Consider the following 20,715-nt stretch of genomic DNA (forward strand, 5'->3'; position numbering starts at 1 on the left):
AACAAACAACAACCAAGTTGGCAAAGCAATAAGCAGAGAATTAGGATTCCTTAGAGTGTTAGTTTATCAATATTTTGATTCAGGGAAGAAGCAGCAGTGAATGAGGATGAGATTTGAGAATGCATCATGAGACACAAGGTATCTCAGAACTCGAAGAGATGCTCAGCTACGGTTGTCAACCCATCAACTGTGAAGATATTGATAAAAGTGCTTCAGAGAAGCAAAGACAAGAGTAGACAGAGCACAGATTGGCTATGTGACTCTACACATACTGTCAACTTTCAGATACAGAAGACTGTGTGTTGTCAAAAGGGCAGAAGTTGCTAGAACTATTTAGACACATCTTTGAAAGATTTTGGGAGCCATGGTAGCATCTGCAATGTCTTTGCAGCTACTCCATCATTAGCCTTGATGCAGGGAAGTCAAGGGGTCAAGGTCTAGGAAACAGGATCAAACAGGCCTTTCTGACACAGCGGTGGGCAGCAACAAAGCAAAAAATCCAGACGGATGAAAACATCCCTTTCTTGTTCCCATCTATCGTCGCTCTGTTTCTATAGTGATAAACACGCGGAGAGTAAGCTTAACGGCCTGCACTGTACCTACTACATTCATCTCTTTTCAGAGCAGGAAAGCGTTGCTACACTTCTGCCACTAATAAATGTCTTGGAATTCTCCTACAGGCAGAGCTGAGCTTCTTTCTAGCAATAACTTCTTCTTCTTCTTTAAGGATGAATTTACAAAGAAGCCTTGATAGTGTGTTAACAGACAATAGCAAATTTAGATGCGGGTATCCACTTTTTCCAGAAGACACAGAAACCCACGACAGGCAAAGAGCTTAAACAGAAAAATAATCTAACAAATTACAAATTTACAGTCCATATTCTTGAAACGAAATGAAAGACCAAAAGGAAACCCCCCCCCCACACACACACACATTCAGGGTGTTTGTAAATCTAACATGCCTTTCTATCGGCATAATAACCAGACACACCACTTTCATGCCCACCTGCTTCTCTCCACTTGGCTTTTTGTGGTTCAGCAGTAGCTCCACGGCTCCCACCACCTCTTTCCTGATAGCATGAAGCAGCGCATCGCCAACGTAGACGTTGAAACTCAACAACAGTTCAATCAGCTCCAGGTTCTCGTTCTCAATGGCGATGAGAAGAGCAGTCCTCCCAAGGGGGTCGATGCAGTTAATGTTGATCTTAAAGTAAATCTCAGCTTCCTCAAGAGACTTCTTGACACTCGCATAGTCCCCCTTCTCCACTGCATTCAAGTAGGCTTTTTCAGACGGTGAGAGTTCAGATTCCGCTCTGACAATCCTCAGGGGGATGCGGTCTCTGTAGGGGGCGTTGACATTTCTTTTGTAATAGAACTGAGCCATGCTTCAGGCCATGCTAGTCCGTCATCTCTGGAAAACACACAGAGAATGCAAACTGTGAGCATCAGGATGCGTCCAAGGTGCCACACATGCTGTCAGACACAATCATTAATGACAATAGTGTCCCCACTGATGATGGATCTCCTAGAAAGCAGAAGTTAACATTTCTTTTTTTAAAAATGTCATTGTGTGTATGCATGTGTGCACCTATGAGAGTGAATGTATGTGCACCACACACGTGTAGATGTTCACAGAGGGCAGAAGAGGGCATCAGATTCCCTGGAACTGGAGTTCCAAGCTGTTAGGAGCTGCCACGTGGGTGCTGGGAACTGAACTCAGGTCCTTCTTCAAGAGCAATCTGTTCTCTTCACCACTGAGTCATCTCTCCAGGCCCAACAATCTCTAATCTAAGAAGAGAAAGTTATCTGAAAATTTTAAAGTAACATTTAGCAGAGACTTAAGATGGAGACTTTGAGAAATTCTTTGCAAATACATGTATAAATATACATGTATATTTGTATATGTGTGCACGTATACCCATATGTATGTATGTGCCTGTACACACAAGTGCAAAGCACTTTAAAAATTAGCAATTATACCTTTAGGTTCCTTTAGGAGCATTCAAATGTACCATTCACTATGAATTCTGCAAATCACGAAGCTGCTGCTACGGTTGTGGAGAGTCTTTGTGTTAGAAAACAATCTTCTCATTTGTCATGTAGTCTGTTCTTAACACATCACATGTATTCACATCAATGTTAGCATGAATTACTGGAACTACTGTCAATGAGATAACATTGAGTCTAGTGAATATAAGTTTATTTTTCTGTTTGTGAGCAAATTCAGTAAAGGACAAAGAATGATACTAATGACATTAATTATCAAGATGAGACTGCAAGTCAACATGGGGAAAAGAGACAAAACAGAGAAAGAATGTACTATGGATGTATTTTTCAATTCTACCATTTCCATGAGATGACCCTATGTGCAATGTAGAGACAGGTGCATTTGAAATTTTACTTTTATTTGGAACTCACAGTGAAGATATAGCTGGAGCTGACAAACTGAATTTAAAATACTCATAACTGAAAAAAGCCACTGGAAGCAATACTGTATCAGCATAACCCTGGTCTCAGGAAAATGAATTCTATTAGACATACAAGTTCTTCTTTGTTTGGTTTTTCGAGACAGGGTTTCTCTGTGTGTCAGTCCTCCCTAGCTTTCCTGAAACTTGCCTTGTGGACCAGGCTGGCCTCAAACTCAGAGTTCTGCCTGCCTTTGCTTCCCATTTCTGAGATTAAAGGTGTGCACCACCAACTGCCCTTCTTACATATAAATTCTTTACTGAAGTTTTCTGCATCTGCATCTCATACCTGTTATTTTATCTTCTGAAGACACATGTGTTTATATATAGCATAAAATTGAAATAAGTGAGTCATTTGAACCATTTGCATATTTCTATTAATTGGTGTTTGTAGGATAATCAGTGTATGAGTAAATTAATCTGATTTGAATATCAGTGCTTTAACTGTAGATTAAACAGACTTTACACTTACAAATATGACCATATTTTTAGAAATTTATTTTTGTACTTTTAGTTCTACATGTATATGTGTTTTATAAGCAAAGACTGCTTGTTTGTTTTGTGGCCGCCCAGACCTGAATAATCACACAGAAACTATATTAATTACAACACTGCTTGACCTATTAGCTCAGGCTTCTTATTAACCAACTCTTACATCTTAAATGAATCCATTTCTATTCATCTGTGTTTGGCACGAGGCTGTGGCTTATTGCTAAGGGTACGGTGTCTGTCTCCTTCGGCAGTTACATGGTGTCTCCTTGACTCTGCCTATTTTCTCTCTAAATCTCTGTTCAGATTTCCCACCTGGTTTTACTGTGCTAAGCCATTGGCCTAAACAGCTTTATTCATCAACCAATAACAGCAACACATATAGAAGGACATGACACATCATATGTGTGTATATTTGTAGTTACATGCACAAGACTAAAGGTGTCCACAGAGGGCATTTATAAAAGAGGGCATTGGATCCCTTGGACCTATTTGTGTATCATCTAGCATAGGTGCTAGGAAATGAACTCAGATCCTCTGGAAGAGCAAGAAGTAATCTTAACTGCTGAGCCATCTTTCAAGCCCCAAATATGAGCACACTTAACAGTTTTAAACTTGAAAAACTGAGTTGTTTGCATATAGCTTCATTCTATTGGTGATCTAAACAATCATGTAATTAAGTTTCCACATTTGGCTTCTAGATTATTCATTTTGAATTTTCTAATATCTAGGTAGAGGATAGTACCTAAGACCATTATTTCATAACCCGTAGTTGTTTAGTACATTAAAATTGGCATTTTCTTCTTTTCAGGTATCTTCATAGACTATGTATGAATGAGTGTGTCAAATTTATTAATATTATAGACACAAATTAGTTAAGGAAAGCCTGAGTATAATTTAATTATTCTGAGGATGTTTAACTTCTTATGAAATAAGAGAAGAGTAATTTCTATTATATAAGAGCAAGGAGGTGTCAATATTCTTCTAATATATTAAAGACATCTACAAATCAAACTCTTTATGATCCCATCTCTCCCTCATTTTGAGGCTCTGATCTTGAAACCCAATTGTTGCACTAGTGTCCCTATTAAACTCTTTGCCTTTAAAGGAGGGGATGAGTCATTTCCTCAGGGACTATTTCAGAGCCTGAAGTTTGTATCCAAAAGCCTTAGGATCAGTGCCACAGACCTCATACGCTAGTTCCGCCTGGACCGGTCTGCATGTGTCCTATTGGTGACAGCCTGGACGGATCTGCATGTGTCCTATTGCTGACAATCAGCATCTCTGTTCTGTTCCCACGGTGTACAAACTTCTGTTATTGCGACTTGTTCTTATGTTCTTGGGTTTAATGTTTCTTACCAAATCATATATTTTTGTAAGAAAGTAAACACAGATGAAATTAAACTACAAGTAAATTACACACACGTATGTCACATGGAAAATCTGTACAAATAATAATTCATCAAGGTTTGAAACTGGTCAAAGGAATGGCAAACAATGCCATTCCATTTCTTCTTCTTAATACTACTAATAATGCCATCAATAAAAAACCGAGAACCTACTTTTTACTTCCCATTTACAAAATACAACTAAGATGCCAGTGGAAAGAACATTAGGTGTTGGAGAACTGGGAGAAAGAAGGGAGGCAGAAGAAGAGAAATTAGTTTCAAATAAAATTTGTTTCTTTGAATCCAGTTAAATTCCACAAACAGAACCCATTCAAGGGCATTTTCAAGTGATGCTATCCTGAGAGAAAGATACTGTATTTCAGAGATAAAGTGAGTGTAAAATATAAGTATATATAAAAGCTTCCATGAAGCGTTCGGGACATATTTGAAAGACAATTAAACTTGACATACACTAGATAAGGTCCAAATGTTTAAGGAGGGATATTGAAATGTAGAAACAAGTGAGGCACAACTCTGCAGCTAAAACCTTCAAGGACATGGAAAGCATGTGCCGCGGTAGCACGAAACGCGGCGCTGTTGTTACTGGAGATGCATTGTGTGCACGCAGGAGCAGGGGAGTCGGCAGATAAGGCTGATGGGCTCCTGGGAAGACACACTTATCAGCACCTGCAGACCTGCCACTCAAGGGTGGGAAGAGCAGGGCACTGAGAGCAGAAAATACCTTGGCCAAAAATGTTGATAAAAGCCTGGTACAGTCCTCCATCTTTGTGATGAGCTTCCTGGAGCAAAAGAAAAAAATCTCCCCCTCAAGATTACAGAACTTCGAGGTCCCCCCTCCCCTTTTTAATATTCCTTTATAAGTGAAACAATTCTTCATCATGTCAGGTTTCAAAGAAGTAGATAACAGATGAGGATTAACAGGTAAAAACTTAAATCCTGCCATGTGACTTTTGACAGAACCTAAAATTCATTTTTCTTAAGTAGGTTAGGAGATTTAAGGGCCAAATAGAGACAGCTGAGATTTGACATCAACCTGAAGAGAATTTACAACCATAATTAAACAGCATAAATGTGCACGAGAAAACAAATTCTAGATATTCGTGGTTCTGAATGCATGTTCCCTGACGGATCCGCGTCGTTCTGCAGTGGCATGAACGGGAAATGTGAGTTTCAAATAAGACTAAGGAAATGCATAGGTGTCTCCATTTTCCATAAGTATTGGAAAGGGCAACATGAATATTCGCCATCTAGCTACCTGTTTGCGTATGTGATCCCGTGCTGTGAGAATGCCAGCCTGAGTCCACGGGGACGAGCTTCTACACATACTTGGGACCTTGTTATGAAATAGCAACAGCAATAAAAAAATACCCACTTTACTAACTAAAATATTATGACACCCTAGGATTTTAAAGAGAGAAATAAAGATTATAGTTATTTTTAAATAAAAAGACTCTTAGGATTTAATAGGGACCAAACTTGAAGCCAAAAATTGGATGCAATTTTATTACATGCACGGAGAAACATAGCCCGAAATGACAGTTATTTCAGCTGGCTCTTTAACCTAGGGATGTATTTCAGAAATATATGCAGCAAAGGCTAGAACGCCCAGAGTGAAAACACATGCAGCAATGTCTCTTTTTCCTCAAGTTACCAAGCTCTTCTCTCTTGCATTACTCCAGCAATAAATCCTGCAGGTTCCATGCATTTTCCTTTCCGTAAATTGTCCCCTTCTTTGCACCCTGCCGCACTGCATGCTGGACCACACTTCTCTACTGCTCCATCTTCTTCATCAACATGACCTCTCCCACTGGGCCCTCCTCTATTGGCACAAAGTTCAAATGTTGATGTTGCCACGGCCGTTCTTCCCTCTGTGGATCCCCTTATTCTTATCCCATAACCCTCATTTAAAAATTTCCAGGAACTATAAACTTATGCTATAATATACACTATGAAATCTACACTACCATGCCACAACTGTCCATCATTTTCTGGACCTGAGTTGCCCAGTGGGTAGCCAGGAGTCTGTCATTTGTAGCCTTCTGCTTATCAATTATATTAAATGGCTTTAGGAGTCATTCGTTCTTATTGGTCACGTGTCAACTCTTGGTAGCATTCCTTCCCTGTCATGTCAGCTTGCTTTATTACATCATCTCCTTGTCACCTTTTAGGTGGACCTTACTAATAATCTCACTAATGTCCACAATATCACAGGTCTACTCTGCCTAATATGCCTATCTGGCTACATTATTCTACCACTGATAATCTCTGGAAGATAGACTTCATTAACATAAAAGCCCTAATTTATTATACTCACCCTTCCTTGACCCAGTTTTGAAGATTGTCCACTGTAAACCCTATTTTTGCACTAACAAGAATGCCAAACTACTCGGCTATGGTAACCCATGTTGCTTTTCCTAAGGAGACCATCATACTTCCCTTTGAGCCCCTTGCAGCTCCTGCCAAGCTAGAAAACATTCATCAGAGAAGCTCAGCCTCTGAGAATTGTCCTTTTCTCTCTCTTCAAGCAGGATAATATGATCCTCTCTTTGAAAGTGGGCTTCACATTCAAAGGGGTCCCTGAGACTTCGGACTTCGGACTGTCCCAACTGAAGAGCTTACAGATAGTGACCCATAGCTTTGTATCAGTGCATTTGTTGAATCAATAGCCTGCCCAGTATGGTTTTTAAAACTATCCTTCTGCCATTTTAAATAGTGGAATGTAATTAAACGGTCAAATGACTTTAACCATGTGCCTACAGCTGGTTTAGCACTATCAGTCAACAGCTAGGAAGCAGTCTGCACAAAATATTTTCTTTTTTATGTATTGTTCTTCTCTGCATATTTTACTCCCAAGCCCTTATTAGTTAGATTCAGAGTTATAATTGTGACACATAAATTAAGGTGTGTGTAATTCTTAAATCTGGAAGATTCCACTCATCTCCGTGACCTAAGCTCTTCAAGAGGGAATAAGATTTGTGTCATTTGTTGGTCCTGGAAGAGGAATATGAGGACAGAGCGAGAAAGATAAAATATTTTTATTTATTAAATAATAATAAATATTTAAATAATTTATTATTTATTCTATGTCACACATAGAAGTAGAATTAATGCACCAAATAATAGGAAACTAAGACATGTGTTAATCTCTAAAAAAAAATACAGAAAGATAAGAGAAAAACTTTGGGAATAAGAAATTATTAAGAAGTAATTAAATTGAAAGAAAGAAACAATTAATTCTACCATGGAGAACAGACTGAATCAGGGATTGGGTCTTGGAAGTCTCCCAGTTTGTAAGAGATAAAAGTTAATAGGACATGAGATAAGAAATCAAGTGACAACTTGCACAGAAGGGGATGCAGAAGGAAGAACTGAAAAAATGGGGAGTATTTGGGGTACTAACGGCAGATACTCATAATTATTACAAAGGTCACTCATATTAAAATAAGACCCAAGAAGATAAGAATCCACACGTGGGTACATAATTACAATTCTAAGTAAACAGAGAACTTTAAAAGGAAAACCGAGTCCCTGTAAGAACTACAGCCACCTCCTGTCTGACTAGGAATAGATGTGCCAATACTAATTAGCTCGTTGTGCAGAGAAATACTGCCCAGTAAACAAAGATTATAAAATGATAAATGATCAGTGCTCCATTGCTCATGCTAATAAATTCCTGCACATCTGTGTATCTAAGATGGAATTCTCCTCAACCATGCAAACAGCTGTGCTGCTAAATTACCATTTACTTCTCGAAACTCTTTTGATATCTTCATCTTGCTAACTACTGCACCCTAAACCATGATGTCATGATCTTCCAGTCTCAATCACTGCCTGCCTTATGTAGTTATTTTTTTTATCATCAATTTGACACAAACTGGAGTTATCTAAGAAGAGGGAACCACAAATGAGAAACCGTAAGATTGGCCTGTAGGCAAGTCTGGGGGCATTTTCCTGACTGATGATTGATGATGATTGATGAGAACCCAGATCACTGTGGGTGGTGCCATCCCAAGGCAGGTGGTCCTGGGTTGTACAAAAAAATGCAGATTGAGCAGGTTGTATTAAAGCTATTGAAATGTGGAGAGATAAAATTATTCTCATGCATATGGAGATTGGCCAACCTTTCCATTCAAAGACCAGAGAAACGAGCACACTTCAGGGGCAGGGTAGGTGAGAAAAGGTAAGCCAGTGTCCTGTTATTAGTCAGGATATTTTAGTGTAGTGTAACCATGGATACAGTCATCATGCTAATAGGTCTGCTGTGAGATTGCATCTTCTATACATAACAGGCGGGCTGCACCCATGAAATCTCAACAGCATGGTTACCTGGACAAGACCTGCACAGTGGCAATACCACTTGACTTGCCAACGTGGATGAGGGAAATTTCACAAAGCCCCACCCTTAGATGAAGAGCTACGGACAATCCATGGTTGCTAAGACAGGGAGACTCAGTCTTCTTTAGGGACAAGTGTTTGGTAGGTTAGTCAATGCCAAGTAGTAAGCCCTAAATGCATACTAACAGAACTAACATGACTCCATGGGCTGTGTGTGTGTGTGTGTGTGTGTGTGCGCTTGTAATTATAAGGGTCATGAATATGAGAGGGAGTGCGGGGGGGGGTACGGGAGGAGTTGGAGGGGGCGTATAAACGATATCAATATAGTACTCATGTATGAAATTCTCCAAAATTAAAATTAAAGAAAAAGAAAAGCACTTGAATGTAATGTAACGTTCAATAAATATTTGCTGAAGGAGTGAAATATATATTGACCATCTATCTGTATGTAAGAATCTGTACATTAGACAATGACAGTACACAGCAAATGAGAGCAAACTTATATTCCTAGAGTGTACAGATCTTGGGAGGAACTCACAGAAACGCTAAGCACAGCCACTATAAATTTTGACATGGTCTTTCATGTGAACAATTGGTGGAATTAAATGAAAAACTATGGCAGAAAGACAGAGAAAGAGATCTATGTTGGGTGAGGCAGATGGGGTCGTCTCTGTGAAGAGGAGAGACACCAAAACTAAGCTGTGTTAACTGCAGACAACCATTACCTTGAAGGGAAACTGAGGCAGGAGGAACGCAATGTACTCTAGGAAACGGCTGAGGGGCAGATGAGACCAGGAACTAGACAGTCACCAGAGGATCAGGTGGACGTGGGATCTCCTTCGAAACCTCACAAGAAGCTACAGAATGTCTCTGGATAGAGGAATGATATCATTCAACTTCTAATTTTGAAAGTCACTCACACCAACGATTGGTCAGGAACCATGCATGAGTGGAGTCATGGGGACCACCCACCATGTCCCTACTGGGTGCTGCTTTGGGTCCATGGGAATGTGGGAACATGCACCCCTAAAATGCAGTGTGCAGAACTCACAGACTCAAAGAAAGTATATCAGTCACAGAAATTTAGATGCCTGCTTCTTTTTTATGGTGTTATTGATATTTTACCAGCTCTCTAAGTATGACTATCTTGACCAACTTTATCTAACCTTTTGCTTCCTACCATCTATTAGTTCTCATAATTTTGTAGAATTTGAAAATTTCAAGAAATATATCTATACAGTTTTAAAACAAAAATCTGCATAATTATTTACTTTTAGTAATATTTTTTTGTTTTAGAAATTAATCCATAGCCTAACAAGTGACCACTTGCTAACTCCTTGTTAGTACTCTAAGTATGGACAGTACAAAGCACAAGAAACTTTAAGAAAACATACTGAGAAGAAATGCAGGTGGTAACACATTCTGCAAGTCCACCATCAGATGGCGACACATAAAATACCTCCTCCAGGGACAACTTATTGGATAATATGTTATAATCAAAGTGAACTACTACATTCAAGTCCTGTGGACAATAGCTGATCCCTAGTTTCTGGTGTGTGTGTGTGTGTGTGTGTGTGTGTGTGTGTGTGCGCGCGTGCATGCGTGTCTGGTCATGGTTGTAACTCAAGATAAGTCTTTGATCCGGCAGAAAAAAATAAATCCTTATAGCAAGGGAGGAGTAACATACAATGCCTGCATTTGGATGCACACCCACAAAGTTTGTGTACATATATATTTCTGTAAAAGAACAGCACTTGGACCATTTAGGTGACGCTTGGAGAAGTGAGGTGATGTCATGTGGCTTAACTGTCACTGGTGGGAGAGGTAGTGTGCATCTCAGTAAAAAGAATGATGTGGAAAGAGGAAGTGTCTGTCTGACCATGTAAACATAAAAATGATGCTGGAATAACTAGACAGCATATTGGGATATTGTTAATCTGTGTCTCCACTGAAAATGTGTTCTGAATCGACTCGAAGTTAAAAGCTGGGAAGAACAAAGTGATAGGCTAGGCAAAGAGCAGTCTCTTCTTTGATGTGAAAGGGCCTTCTACAGCAAAGCAAGAGAAAGAAGACTCTCAGAGACTCGTGAGAGGCATGCATGCCATTTAAAAATCCTTACTACTGTATTAAAATTAACATATAAAGTTAAAACTTAAAAATAAGAAATTACTTAAAATGAATTTGACAGACAAATTTACTCAACAGAGAAGAAAGTCTGGCAATCTTGTCTGCTTCCAATTTCCAGGAGGATCTATATAATTTTTTCTTTGGGTTCACCTTATTACTTAGCTTCTCTAGAATCACGAACTATAGACTCAATGTCCTTTGTTTATGGTTAGAATCCACTAATGAGTGAGTATATACCATATTCATATTTTGGGGTCTGGGTTATCTCACTCAGAATAGTGTTTTCTATTTCCATCCATTTGCATGCAAAATTCAAGATGTCATTGTTTCTTCCCACTGAGTAGTACTCTAATGTGTAGATGTGCCACACTTTCCTTATCCATTCTTCCATTGAGGGGCATCTAGGTTGTTTCCAGGTTCTGGCTATTATAAATAATGCTGCTGTGAATATAGTTGAACAACCACTTTTAAAGTATGATTGGGCATCTCTTGGGTATATTCCCAAGAGTGGTATTGCTGGATCCTGAGGTAGGTTGACTCCTAATTTTCTGAGAAACCGAAGTGTTTGCAAAAGTTTGCATTCCCACCAGCAATGGATGAGTGTTCCCCTTACTCCACATCCTCTCCAGCATAGGCTATCATTGGTGTTTTTGATTTTAGCCATTCTGACAGGTGTAAGATGGTATTTTGATTGGTACTATTTATAAAGTAATAATAATAAAAAATCATATCATTTTGATTTGTACCATAAAACAAAATAGTTATAAATCCATCAAGATACATACAACACTTTTTAAAAGTTATTTGTTTTAGAATAGTTTTAAAAAAGTGTTGTATGTATCTTGATGGATTTATAACTAATTTAAAAATTATTTGTTTTAACCATGATGGAGAAATCCACAGAAACATTTGACCTGAGCAAGTGGAAGCTCACTAACTCTGGACTGACAGCTGCATAGGATCAAACTAAGGCTCTCTGATTTTGGGATACAGTTGTATGCCTTGGGCAGTTTGTGGTCCACTAGCAGTGGAACCAGTATTTATTCCTAAAGAATGAACTGGCTCTTTAGATCCCCTTTCCTATGAAGGGATGCGTTACCCAGCCTAGATACAGTGGGAGGGCCTTAGTCCTACCTCAAGTGATGTGACAGACTTTGTTGACTCCCCATGGGAGACCTCACCCTCTCTGAGGAGTGAATGGGGAGTGGGGTGGGGAAAAGGTGGGGAAAGAGGGAGAGGGAACTGAAATTGGCAGATAAATAAAATTGTTTTAAAAAAAAAGAAAAATAAAAATAAAAGAAAGTCACCGACTCAAATAGCAAAATTAATAGCTCCCTCAGAGAAAAGGCAAGTGCAAATAGAAAATGTCATTTGAGAAGTCTTTCAGCTTCACGGATCTCCAAAGTCTGGGAGGTTTATCAATAAGGTAAAACACAGTGCGTATAAAATGTGCTAGATTATAGACAAAAGAACACCCAGTGCCAAGAAGAATGCAGTGAGCACACTTCTCTCATAAACACTGACAAGGCTTGCCACTGAAAAAGAAATAGAAATGCGTGTATGGTCTTTTGAAAGGTTCAAGTTGTTTACCAAGAATCCTTCACTTCCACGAATCTGCTCTAGAGTCACATTTTACAAGGCAGGCAGTAGATGAATGGTGATGCTATTTACTGTTGGGAAAAAAACTCAAAAGTCTAAATCACCAGTTAGTCCAACTGTGTAATGAATACAGATTTAATGAAACGTCTTCACATAGGGTCTGGAGAGATGCCCAGGGGTAAGAATGTGCTGCTCTTGCAGAGGGCCCGTGTTAAATTAGGATCACCCACATTTGGTGACTATCTTCTTCTGAGGGCACCTGCACTCATGCCCATAGACCACATGGAGACTCATGCCCATGTATACAACCTAATGCAAAAGTAAATATTGGAAAAGTATTTTTAGATATTAAAATAATGTGGGCTGCATATTGTTACTGTCATGGGAAAACAGCTCCACCATGATGAATGGTAACTGGGGATCAAATTTTAAATACATCTGTGACATTAACAACAAAAAATCTAAAATAAGAAGGCTGTAACTATGTTACTAATTCAGAATGGTTATTTTCCTATGAGTAATTAGTGATATTGGTTTTTATATTTAAATATTATAATGAGAATATAATAAATTTCAGTAAACACTTTTCAGACACAAAAGTCTGCTTCATTAAACAAAACTCTCATCTATTCTTAATATTCAGCAACACTCTGTGCTAAATGATACTTGATTTGTTTTTTATGGTATTAGAAACCACAGACCAGACAAATGCATCGCAATTGTAAAGTTAAGCATTCCTTTCAACAAAACAAATGAAGAAAAGAGAAATGCCTTTTTTTCTCTTAAAAAGAAAACCTACCCGAATAATAGCTGTCTCTCTGACCAAAACGTTTAAAGAATTAAAGGAAGCATAATGAAATAGAAATGAAAAGGGAGAGATGACTGCAGGTAACAGTGAATTCGAAAGATCTTAAGAATACATTTTTAAAACTTCTATTTGGCTAGCCTGATAAAATTTAAGGAAATTACTTAATTTTTAGGTTCCTAAAATATACCAAAAATTAAACAAAGATAAATTAATAACTTTTATTAATTAATAAACAGATCTAGAACCAGCAATGAGATTGATGTTCTACTAAAAAGTTTCCCAACTCTAAATAGCCCAGGACCAGAATGATCCACGGAAGAATTATACCAGAACTTCAAAGAACTCATGCTAATGCTATCTAAATTATGCTAAAAAATTATAAAGGTTTCCAGCTACTTTTATGAAGCCAGTATTACTCTGACACCAAAACCAGATAAAGACACAACAGTATAAAGAAATTACACATTGGCTTCCCTGATGATTAAAAATGCAAAAATAAAATGCAAACAAACCAAATTCAAGATCATATCAAACAGATCATTCATCATGACCAAATTATCTTTATTCTAGAGATGTGGGGATGATTCAATATAAATAAATCAAATAAAAGTTACCAAACACAGTAACTGACTCAAAGAAAGGAACTACAGGATGATCTCATATGGTCCAAAACCAAAAACAAACCCTTGTTTGATGAAATCCATAGAGCATCAAGAGATGGAAGAATCTAACCCTACATAGTAAAGCCGTGCTAGATTGTTACATGTGACAAAACTGAGGTCAACATCATGATTAAGGGGGAAAACACTCAGAGTGTCCCTACTAAGACTGGGAACACGTCAAGAGTGTCCACTCCTACTCAAAACAGTACTTAAAGTCTTAGCCAAAGCAAAGACAAGAGGTGGAAAGACAAGAGATGGAAGTAAGACATATACAAATAGGAAAAGAAAAGAAAGGGTTTATATGTGATGTGATTCTATATGTAAGAAACACTAATGACACCAGCAAAAACTCTTAGAGCCAATAAATGCTTTCTGCCCGGATACAAAATCAATCCGCACAAAATGGTAGTAAGCATTCTAATTAGTAACGTAGTTACAGCCTCCTTAACAAATATTGGAAAAGTGTCTTCAGATGTTAAAATAATACACGTTGTATATATTTTTTCATCACAGGAGAACAATCCTGTCATGATAGATGGTAATGGTGGATCAAATCTTAAACACAGCTGTGACAACAAAAAAATATAAAATACAAATGATAACGAAGGCCACCATGGATGGAAGGAAAGAAGGACACTCACACACTGCTGATGGAAATCAGTCTGGAGTTTCCCTGAAAAGCTAGAGCTAAAACTACTGCAGAACAAGCTGCACCGCTGCTGGGGAAGGGCACATGCACTCGCTGCTGGCTAATTCTCATAATGTTGAAAGGTGCTATTTAGGTTGTTAAAAGACATCAGTGGTCTTCTCCAGCCCTGGACCCCTTCACGCTACAATACCAAACTGTCAAGGCAAGATATGTCTACTGGTGTCATAGTGGTGAGATTGTTCCTCTCAACGTCAATCAGTCAACACTGAGAAAGAGGGGGACAGAAAGAATATGATCCAAGAGATGGGGGAGATGCTATAACATGCTGTCCTTTGGAAATGGCATGGATGTTGCACACAATTCATGGCAGCTGTCACTACTTGCATAAAACCCTCTCGAGGTCAAGTTGGTTAAAGTTTTCAGCATGGCGGGGGGGGGGGGGGAGGGGGAGGGGAGGAGCTCCCAAAGCCTCACCCCTCAATCCTCTTGGTTGGCAGCTTCTCTCTCCTCCCCTCTCCTTACAGGCTCCAGCTCAGTCCATGTCCAATCTGGACTCTGGAGATGTCTCTGCCTCTGGCTATGCTCTCCCATGTATGTGCAATAAACCTTCTCCTCCACCATGTCTAGGAACAGGCAGGTCCTTCCCTTTTTTTCTTTTTCTCTTCCTTCCTTCCTTCCTTCCTTCCTTCCTTCCTTCTTTCCTTCCTTCCTTCCTTCCTTTCTTTTCTTTTCTTTCTTTTCTTCTAGCTTTGAAAACTGGGAGTTGTTATTGACAATTTAAACATTTTGGGTTCTTTTACTCATTGCTCATGAGTCAGGGGAGGCTGCCACCCAGCTTGCAAATAAACCACAGAGGCCTATTCTTTCTTATAAATGCCTGACCTTAGTTTGGCTGTTTCTAGCCAGCTTTTCTTAACTTAAATGATCCCATCTACCTTTCGCCTCGGGGCTTTTTCCTTTTCTCACTTCTGTAATCTTACTTTCACTCTTACTCCAAAGCTGGCTGTGTGCCTGGGTGACTGGCCCCATCTTTTCTTTCTCCTTGATCTCTCTTGCTTCCTGTTGCCTCTTTGTTTCTATTTATTCCCTTTGCCTGCCAGCCCCGCCTATCCTTTCTCCTGCCTCGCTATTGGCTGTTCAGCTCTTTAGTAGACCAATCAGGGTTTTTAGACAGGCAAAGTAATACAGCTTCACAGAGTTAAACAAATGCAACATAAAAGAAAGAATACAACACATCTTTGCATCATTAAAATAAATGTCTCACAGCGTAAACAAACGGAACACATCTTAAAATACTATTTCACAACAGGAAGTGGCATAAATAGATTCCCTCTCCTGGAACCTGGTTGCTCTGAACCAAGCTGCCAGTCTGACTCTCCTAAGGGATGTGTAGATCATCTGTATCTGCTGGCTTTTGCCACCCACCAAATTTGAGTCTGGAGTCTGCCTTTTCAATCACTTCTTCCCTCTGGCTTAACTAACCATCAGTCTCTCCTCACCTGTTTGGTAAATGTCCTTCCTTTCTCTGGCTCCTGGAGCCTACTACTCCCTAGGGGTGCTCACCACCACCTGGGCAACTTTCTCTCAGCGCTGGTCTCTGACACCTGTGTGGGTCTCCCTACTGAAGATGATTACCATCTCCTTTGCCCCTGCTCTCTCCTGGCTTTCTCTGACCTTCCACTAGGAACTTTAGTACTCCTATGCCCCACTCAGCTACATCTTTCTCACCCCAGCTTTCAGTCCCACTGAGTTCTATCTCACCCCAGACTGCAGTCTAGAAGCTTCTGCTCTCAGTTCCCCCTTGAGACTTATAAGAATAGCCGCTGCCCTGAGTGTGGTGTTCCATTTTGTGGTGCTCTCTCTCTGTCTGTATGGACTCAGATTTTATTAGCACAGCATGGCCTCAGTACAGATCGATGACCAAAAATTAGCACACTTGATTTCTAGATTCTCACACCCTGTAACAACTGCCACAGCACAAACAAATGATTCCCCAAATCTCTTCGATATAAACCTCCTGTGTTTAATATGTTCCAAAGTCTCGTTTCTAAGGTTCTACTTTCCACTGTTAAAAATCTTTTATTTCTATGATTTCGCTGTACTAAGCACTCAAAAAAAAAAAAAAAGTCTCTTGAGACTATACTGTAAACTCTATCTCAAGATTTGTTAGGATGTTGGGTATGGTTAAAAAAAACAAAAAGTCTGACAGAATTTGGCTTAAAACTTGTAACAAAAGGCTTACAGTTAATACTTATGCATAAGTAATTTTAATTTGCTACAACATACTATATATGTGATTGAACTCTAAAATATACTGTATATGGCACTTGGATTCAACTCTTTTTTAGACACTAGATGTTTTAAACACCAACCACATAACTGGTAGCCATCTTTCCCGAGATTAAAGGGTGCATGCCACGTGACTTCACCATCTTAAGATAACCCCATGGCATAAAATAACGATTATAAAACCTATCAGTCTTACTGAGTTCTCTGCTTATCGCTGTATCCTCTTTTAGACCAAGGAAACCACAGCAAGTCTCCAAAATGTTTTGAATTGATATGGATTTTTATGATTAAATAAAATCAAAGTTTATAAATTTGTAAGGTTATAAAAGTCCACCCAGATTAACAAAAGCTGATTTAGAGATTTTCACTTAACTACTTCTATGTCTTTCCAACTATTCAACACAAGGCTTCCAAAAAGTTTAGATAAGTAACAATATATGTTTGATAAATAAGGTATATTTTATAAATTCCTAAGACCTACTCAGGTTCACAGTAATATTTGTCTAGCTTCTTTGTCTTTTCTTACTTTGTTAAGCTTTAGCTATTTCAATAGGTTAAGCTATACAAAAAACTGTGATATTCTGCATCGGTACACGATGAAAAGATGAGAAAAGTTCCCTGTCTCCCTATGGACTGCATTTATGTTTTAAAGTTTATTGCATTTACGGTTTATTTTGATGCTAAAGGATCTCCAATTAAATATGAAACTCAAATTTTAAGGACGAACTGAACAGGAATAAAGCTATAAAAATCCTAATCTTCTAAAAACTACTGACATCATAAACTGTTAAAGGTAATTAAGACATACAAGTTAATGGTAAGTTAAATTCTTTAATGTTTTCAGAACTATACTTACAGTCATGTTAAATACTAATGTAATTAATTACAGAAATAAGCCTTATTTGGTTTCCTGTATGTGTTTTCAAAGTTAAGCCTAAAACAAGTAAATAAGGTATACGTAGTAAATAGATGGTCCTCAGACTCTTTAGAGATCTGCTGAATATAGCACTTAAAATGTTTGATAATTATAGAGACAAATGCACCGCTCCTAACAGGAGCCCAGGGGGCTCCAAAGAAGACATATGGGGCAGAAGGACTCCACCTGAATCGCTGTGACACCCACCACTGGGAAAATCTGCCCCTGCGCCTCACCTGCCTCCAGGGCTCTACTTAAATGGTGAACAGCTTGGGGCTGATGTCCCACTCTGTCTGTAAGGTCAGTTCCCCAAGTTCCTCTACAGGAAAACTCTCTCAGACCTGGGTCTGACGATCCAAGGCCTGCTGCCCTGTGTGGTAGCTGAAGATTGAATGTTGTCCTACATGACAACCGGAGACCTACAGTCCCAAAAAAGCCATGGAAATGGGAGCCTAGGGCAACCATTTCGGTAATGGGAAAGTCTCTGTTATTTTCATTGCTAATAGGCTATTTGGATTATACCGCCTAAAGTAATGTATCCTTCTCAGACCTCAGATGACTTTGACAGACAACTGTAGCTTTAACTGCAATAAGCATTCAAGCTCCTCCCCAGGGGCTACAGCTGCCTTCTCCTCCTAAGGAATAAAACAGGCCTAGGCCTTGGGCCTCAGGGAGAGTCTCCAGCTGAGAAAGACAGTTTACCTTTTTTTTTTTTTAACCATGCTCTAAAAAGAGATAAAACTCACAAAATAACTTTTTAGTATTCCTTCCCACCCCGCCAAGAGAACTTGCTTTACAATGACTGCTCTTGGCAATCAGACACCTGTGTCTCATAGTCAATGATTGGACAAAAAGGTTTAAAGTATATTTTAGTTCTGAGCGTCTAAGCAAGTGCTCAAAGACATATAAATACAAGCTGAAAAGGACTGAAGACACAAAGGATGAAGTAAGTTGTGAAGGTCTAAAAAGGTGTTTTGGGATATGGAAATACAAGTTGTCAATGTCTCAGAGAGTGATTTATGGTATATTTTTTAAAAATGAAAAATATTTCAGATATCTTTCCCTCTCTATGCTATTGCTATCTAAGACTTCAAAAGTTTAGAATTTTAGCAATCAATGGAGTTTTAATAAGTTATTAATCTAGCCTGATTAAAGTACTCCCACTTCCATCGTAGTCACAAGCTGAAAATTTTAAATTTCCTTTGCTTGTCTTCTAAGTCCTTGGGTTATCTTCTAAGTATAGACATTAATGTGCTTCACGTTGTGTTACAAAAAAACATCTGCCCCATCTATATCCACCCAGTCTTCTGTAGAGAGGAATGTGTGTTCATGTTTTTAACCCCGAATTATTCTTGGGTTCCGAAGCCTTAACTAAGACTCAAAGGCGTCAGTCTTTGCTACAATGTGGATTTCAATACAGATTGCAGATAGTGGCAATGTCAACATATGAAAAACTTTCATCCCTTTTTGTAAACGAATTCTTGTAAACTTCAGGGAATTGACTTGAATCCACCTCTCACAGGTCAAACAAACATGTTCTCCTGTCAACCAACAGCCTAAGTTTTTCTGCCTCATGTCTATTGCTGAGGCGGGACCTCTCTCTCTTCCCCGTCTTGGGACTCCCCTCCCCCAGCAATGGAGACCATGAGCCTCAAAGTTTCAAGTGGATATCCCAGATAAAATTTTCTCCCAAATTCCTTTATTTTATCTTCTCTTTCTAGTCTATCTGTCCCAGTAGACGTCAGCTGCAGGCTATTCCTGCAACTCCCCCAGCTCCAGGTTTTCCCTTAAAATCTGCATCCTGGCTGGCCTGACTGTCTAGTCCCACCCAGGTGGTCCAGCATCCCACACCCACTCCAGTGCTGCCTGCACTTCCCAAGCCCCAGATGGTCCCGGAGCGCTTGGACAGTCAGTGGCATAGCCTGCTCTCCCTGGACCCCGCCAGCATTCCAGCTTTCCCCAATGACACCCCCCATGTCAACAGGATCTAGGAATAGAAGATTATGTAGCCCCTTATCATTTATTATGAACAACAAGGCTGGAGTGTTAGGTCTCAAGCCAGGAACAAATGAGATTTGCCTATTAACATATCAAAACAGACATTGATCACCAGGGTTTCCCTGCATCCCTCAATTCCTACTTGCTACTGGGTGCTCCTGCCCCCTACCCTGAACTCTCCAGCCTAGAGTCTTGGCTGCCCTTCCCCCAGCTGCCCTTCCTTGTATATTCCAGCCATTTTAGCTATACCAGTCTCCTGGCCAGGCTGCCCCTCTTGGTTGGCAGTTCCTCCCCCCTCCCCTCCTCCATCTCCTCACATGGTCCCGCTCAGTCTGGTCATGTGCAGACTCTCCCAGATGCCCCTGTCTCTGGCTATGCTTTTCCTCATTTATCTACAGTAAAATTTTCTCCTTTATCATATGTAGGAGCAGTCATATCCTTTTCTTCTTTCAAGTCATCTGTGCCCTCAGAATTATTACTTTAAGAATAATTGTGAAATAAATCAAAATCAATTTCTTAAACCAGAATATAATTTCTATTTTATAGATATTTTACATATACATTATATATAAATACAATATATATTTTACATGTACATATAAGGTGTATATACTTATATGTATATATATATATACTGTAAAATCCATTTTCCAGAAGCTGTGTTAAATGGTGTGGCATATACCTGTAATTCTAGCACTTGGAAGGCAAAAGCCAGAAGATCAGAAATTCAAGGACTTCCTCAACTACATAGTGAATTTGATGTCAGCCTGGGATATGTAAGATGCTGTTTAACACACACACACACACATTCATAATATTCTGGTTTAAAAAATTTCTTTGATTTATTTTATAATTGATACCTTGTCTCTGCCATGCTGTAGACTGAATCCAGGGCTTCATGCAGGCTAGGCCAGCACATTTTCAGCCAAATTCCATTCCCGCTAGCAGAACATTGTCTTACGATGTTTT

At 39.2% G+C, this 20,715-nt stretch overlaps 1 protein-coding gene across 2 annotated transcripts in view; it reads right to left on the minus strand.

Moving 5' to 3' along the window:
- The window catches only part of Trpc4 (transient receptor potential cation channel subfamily C member 4), a 163,097-nt gene that overhangs the window by 120,020 nt on the left and 22,362 nt on the right, over positions 1-20,715 (minus strand). For both annotated transcript variants that reach the window (XM_048424747.3, XM_048424746.3), the window contains exon 2: positions 1,007-1,411. In XM_048424747.3, coding sequence (XP_048280704.1) covers positions 1,007-1,384 — 378 coding nt within the window. In that variant the 5' untranslated portion in view covers positions 1,385-1,411. The remainder of the gene's footprint in view (positions 1-1,006; positions 1,412-20,715) is intronic.

Source organism: Myodes glareolus, chromosome 20 (genome assembly GCF_982192425.1).
Source record: "Myodes glareolus chromosome 20, mMyoGla1.1, whole genome shotgun sequence".
In the NCBI taxonomy this organism is placed as follows: domain Eukaryota; kingdom Metazoa; phylum Chordata; class Mammalia; order Rodentia; family Cricetidae; genus Myodes; species Myodes glareolus.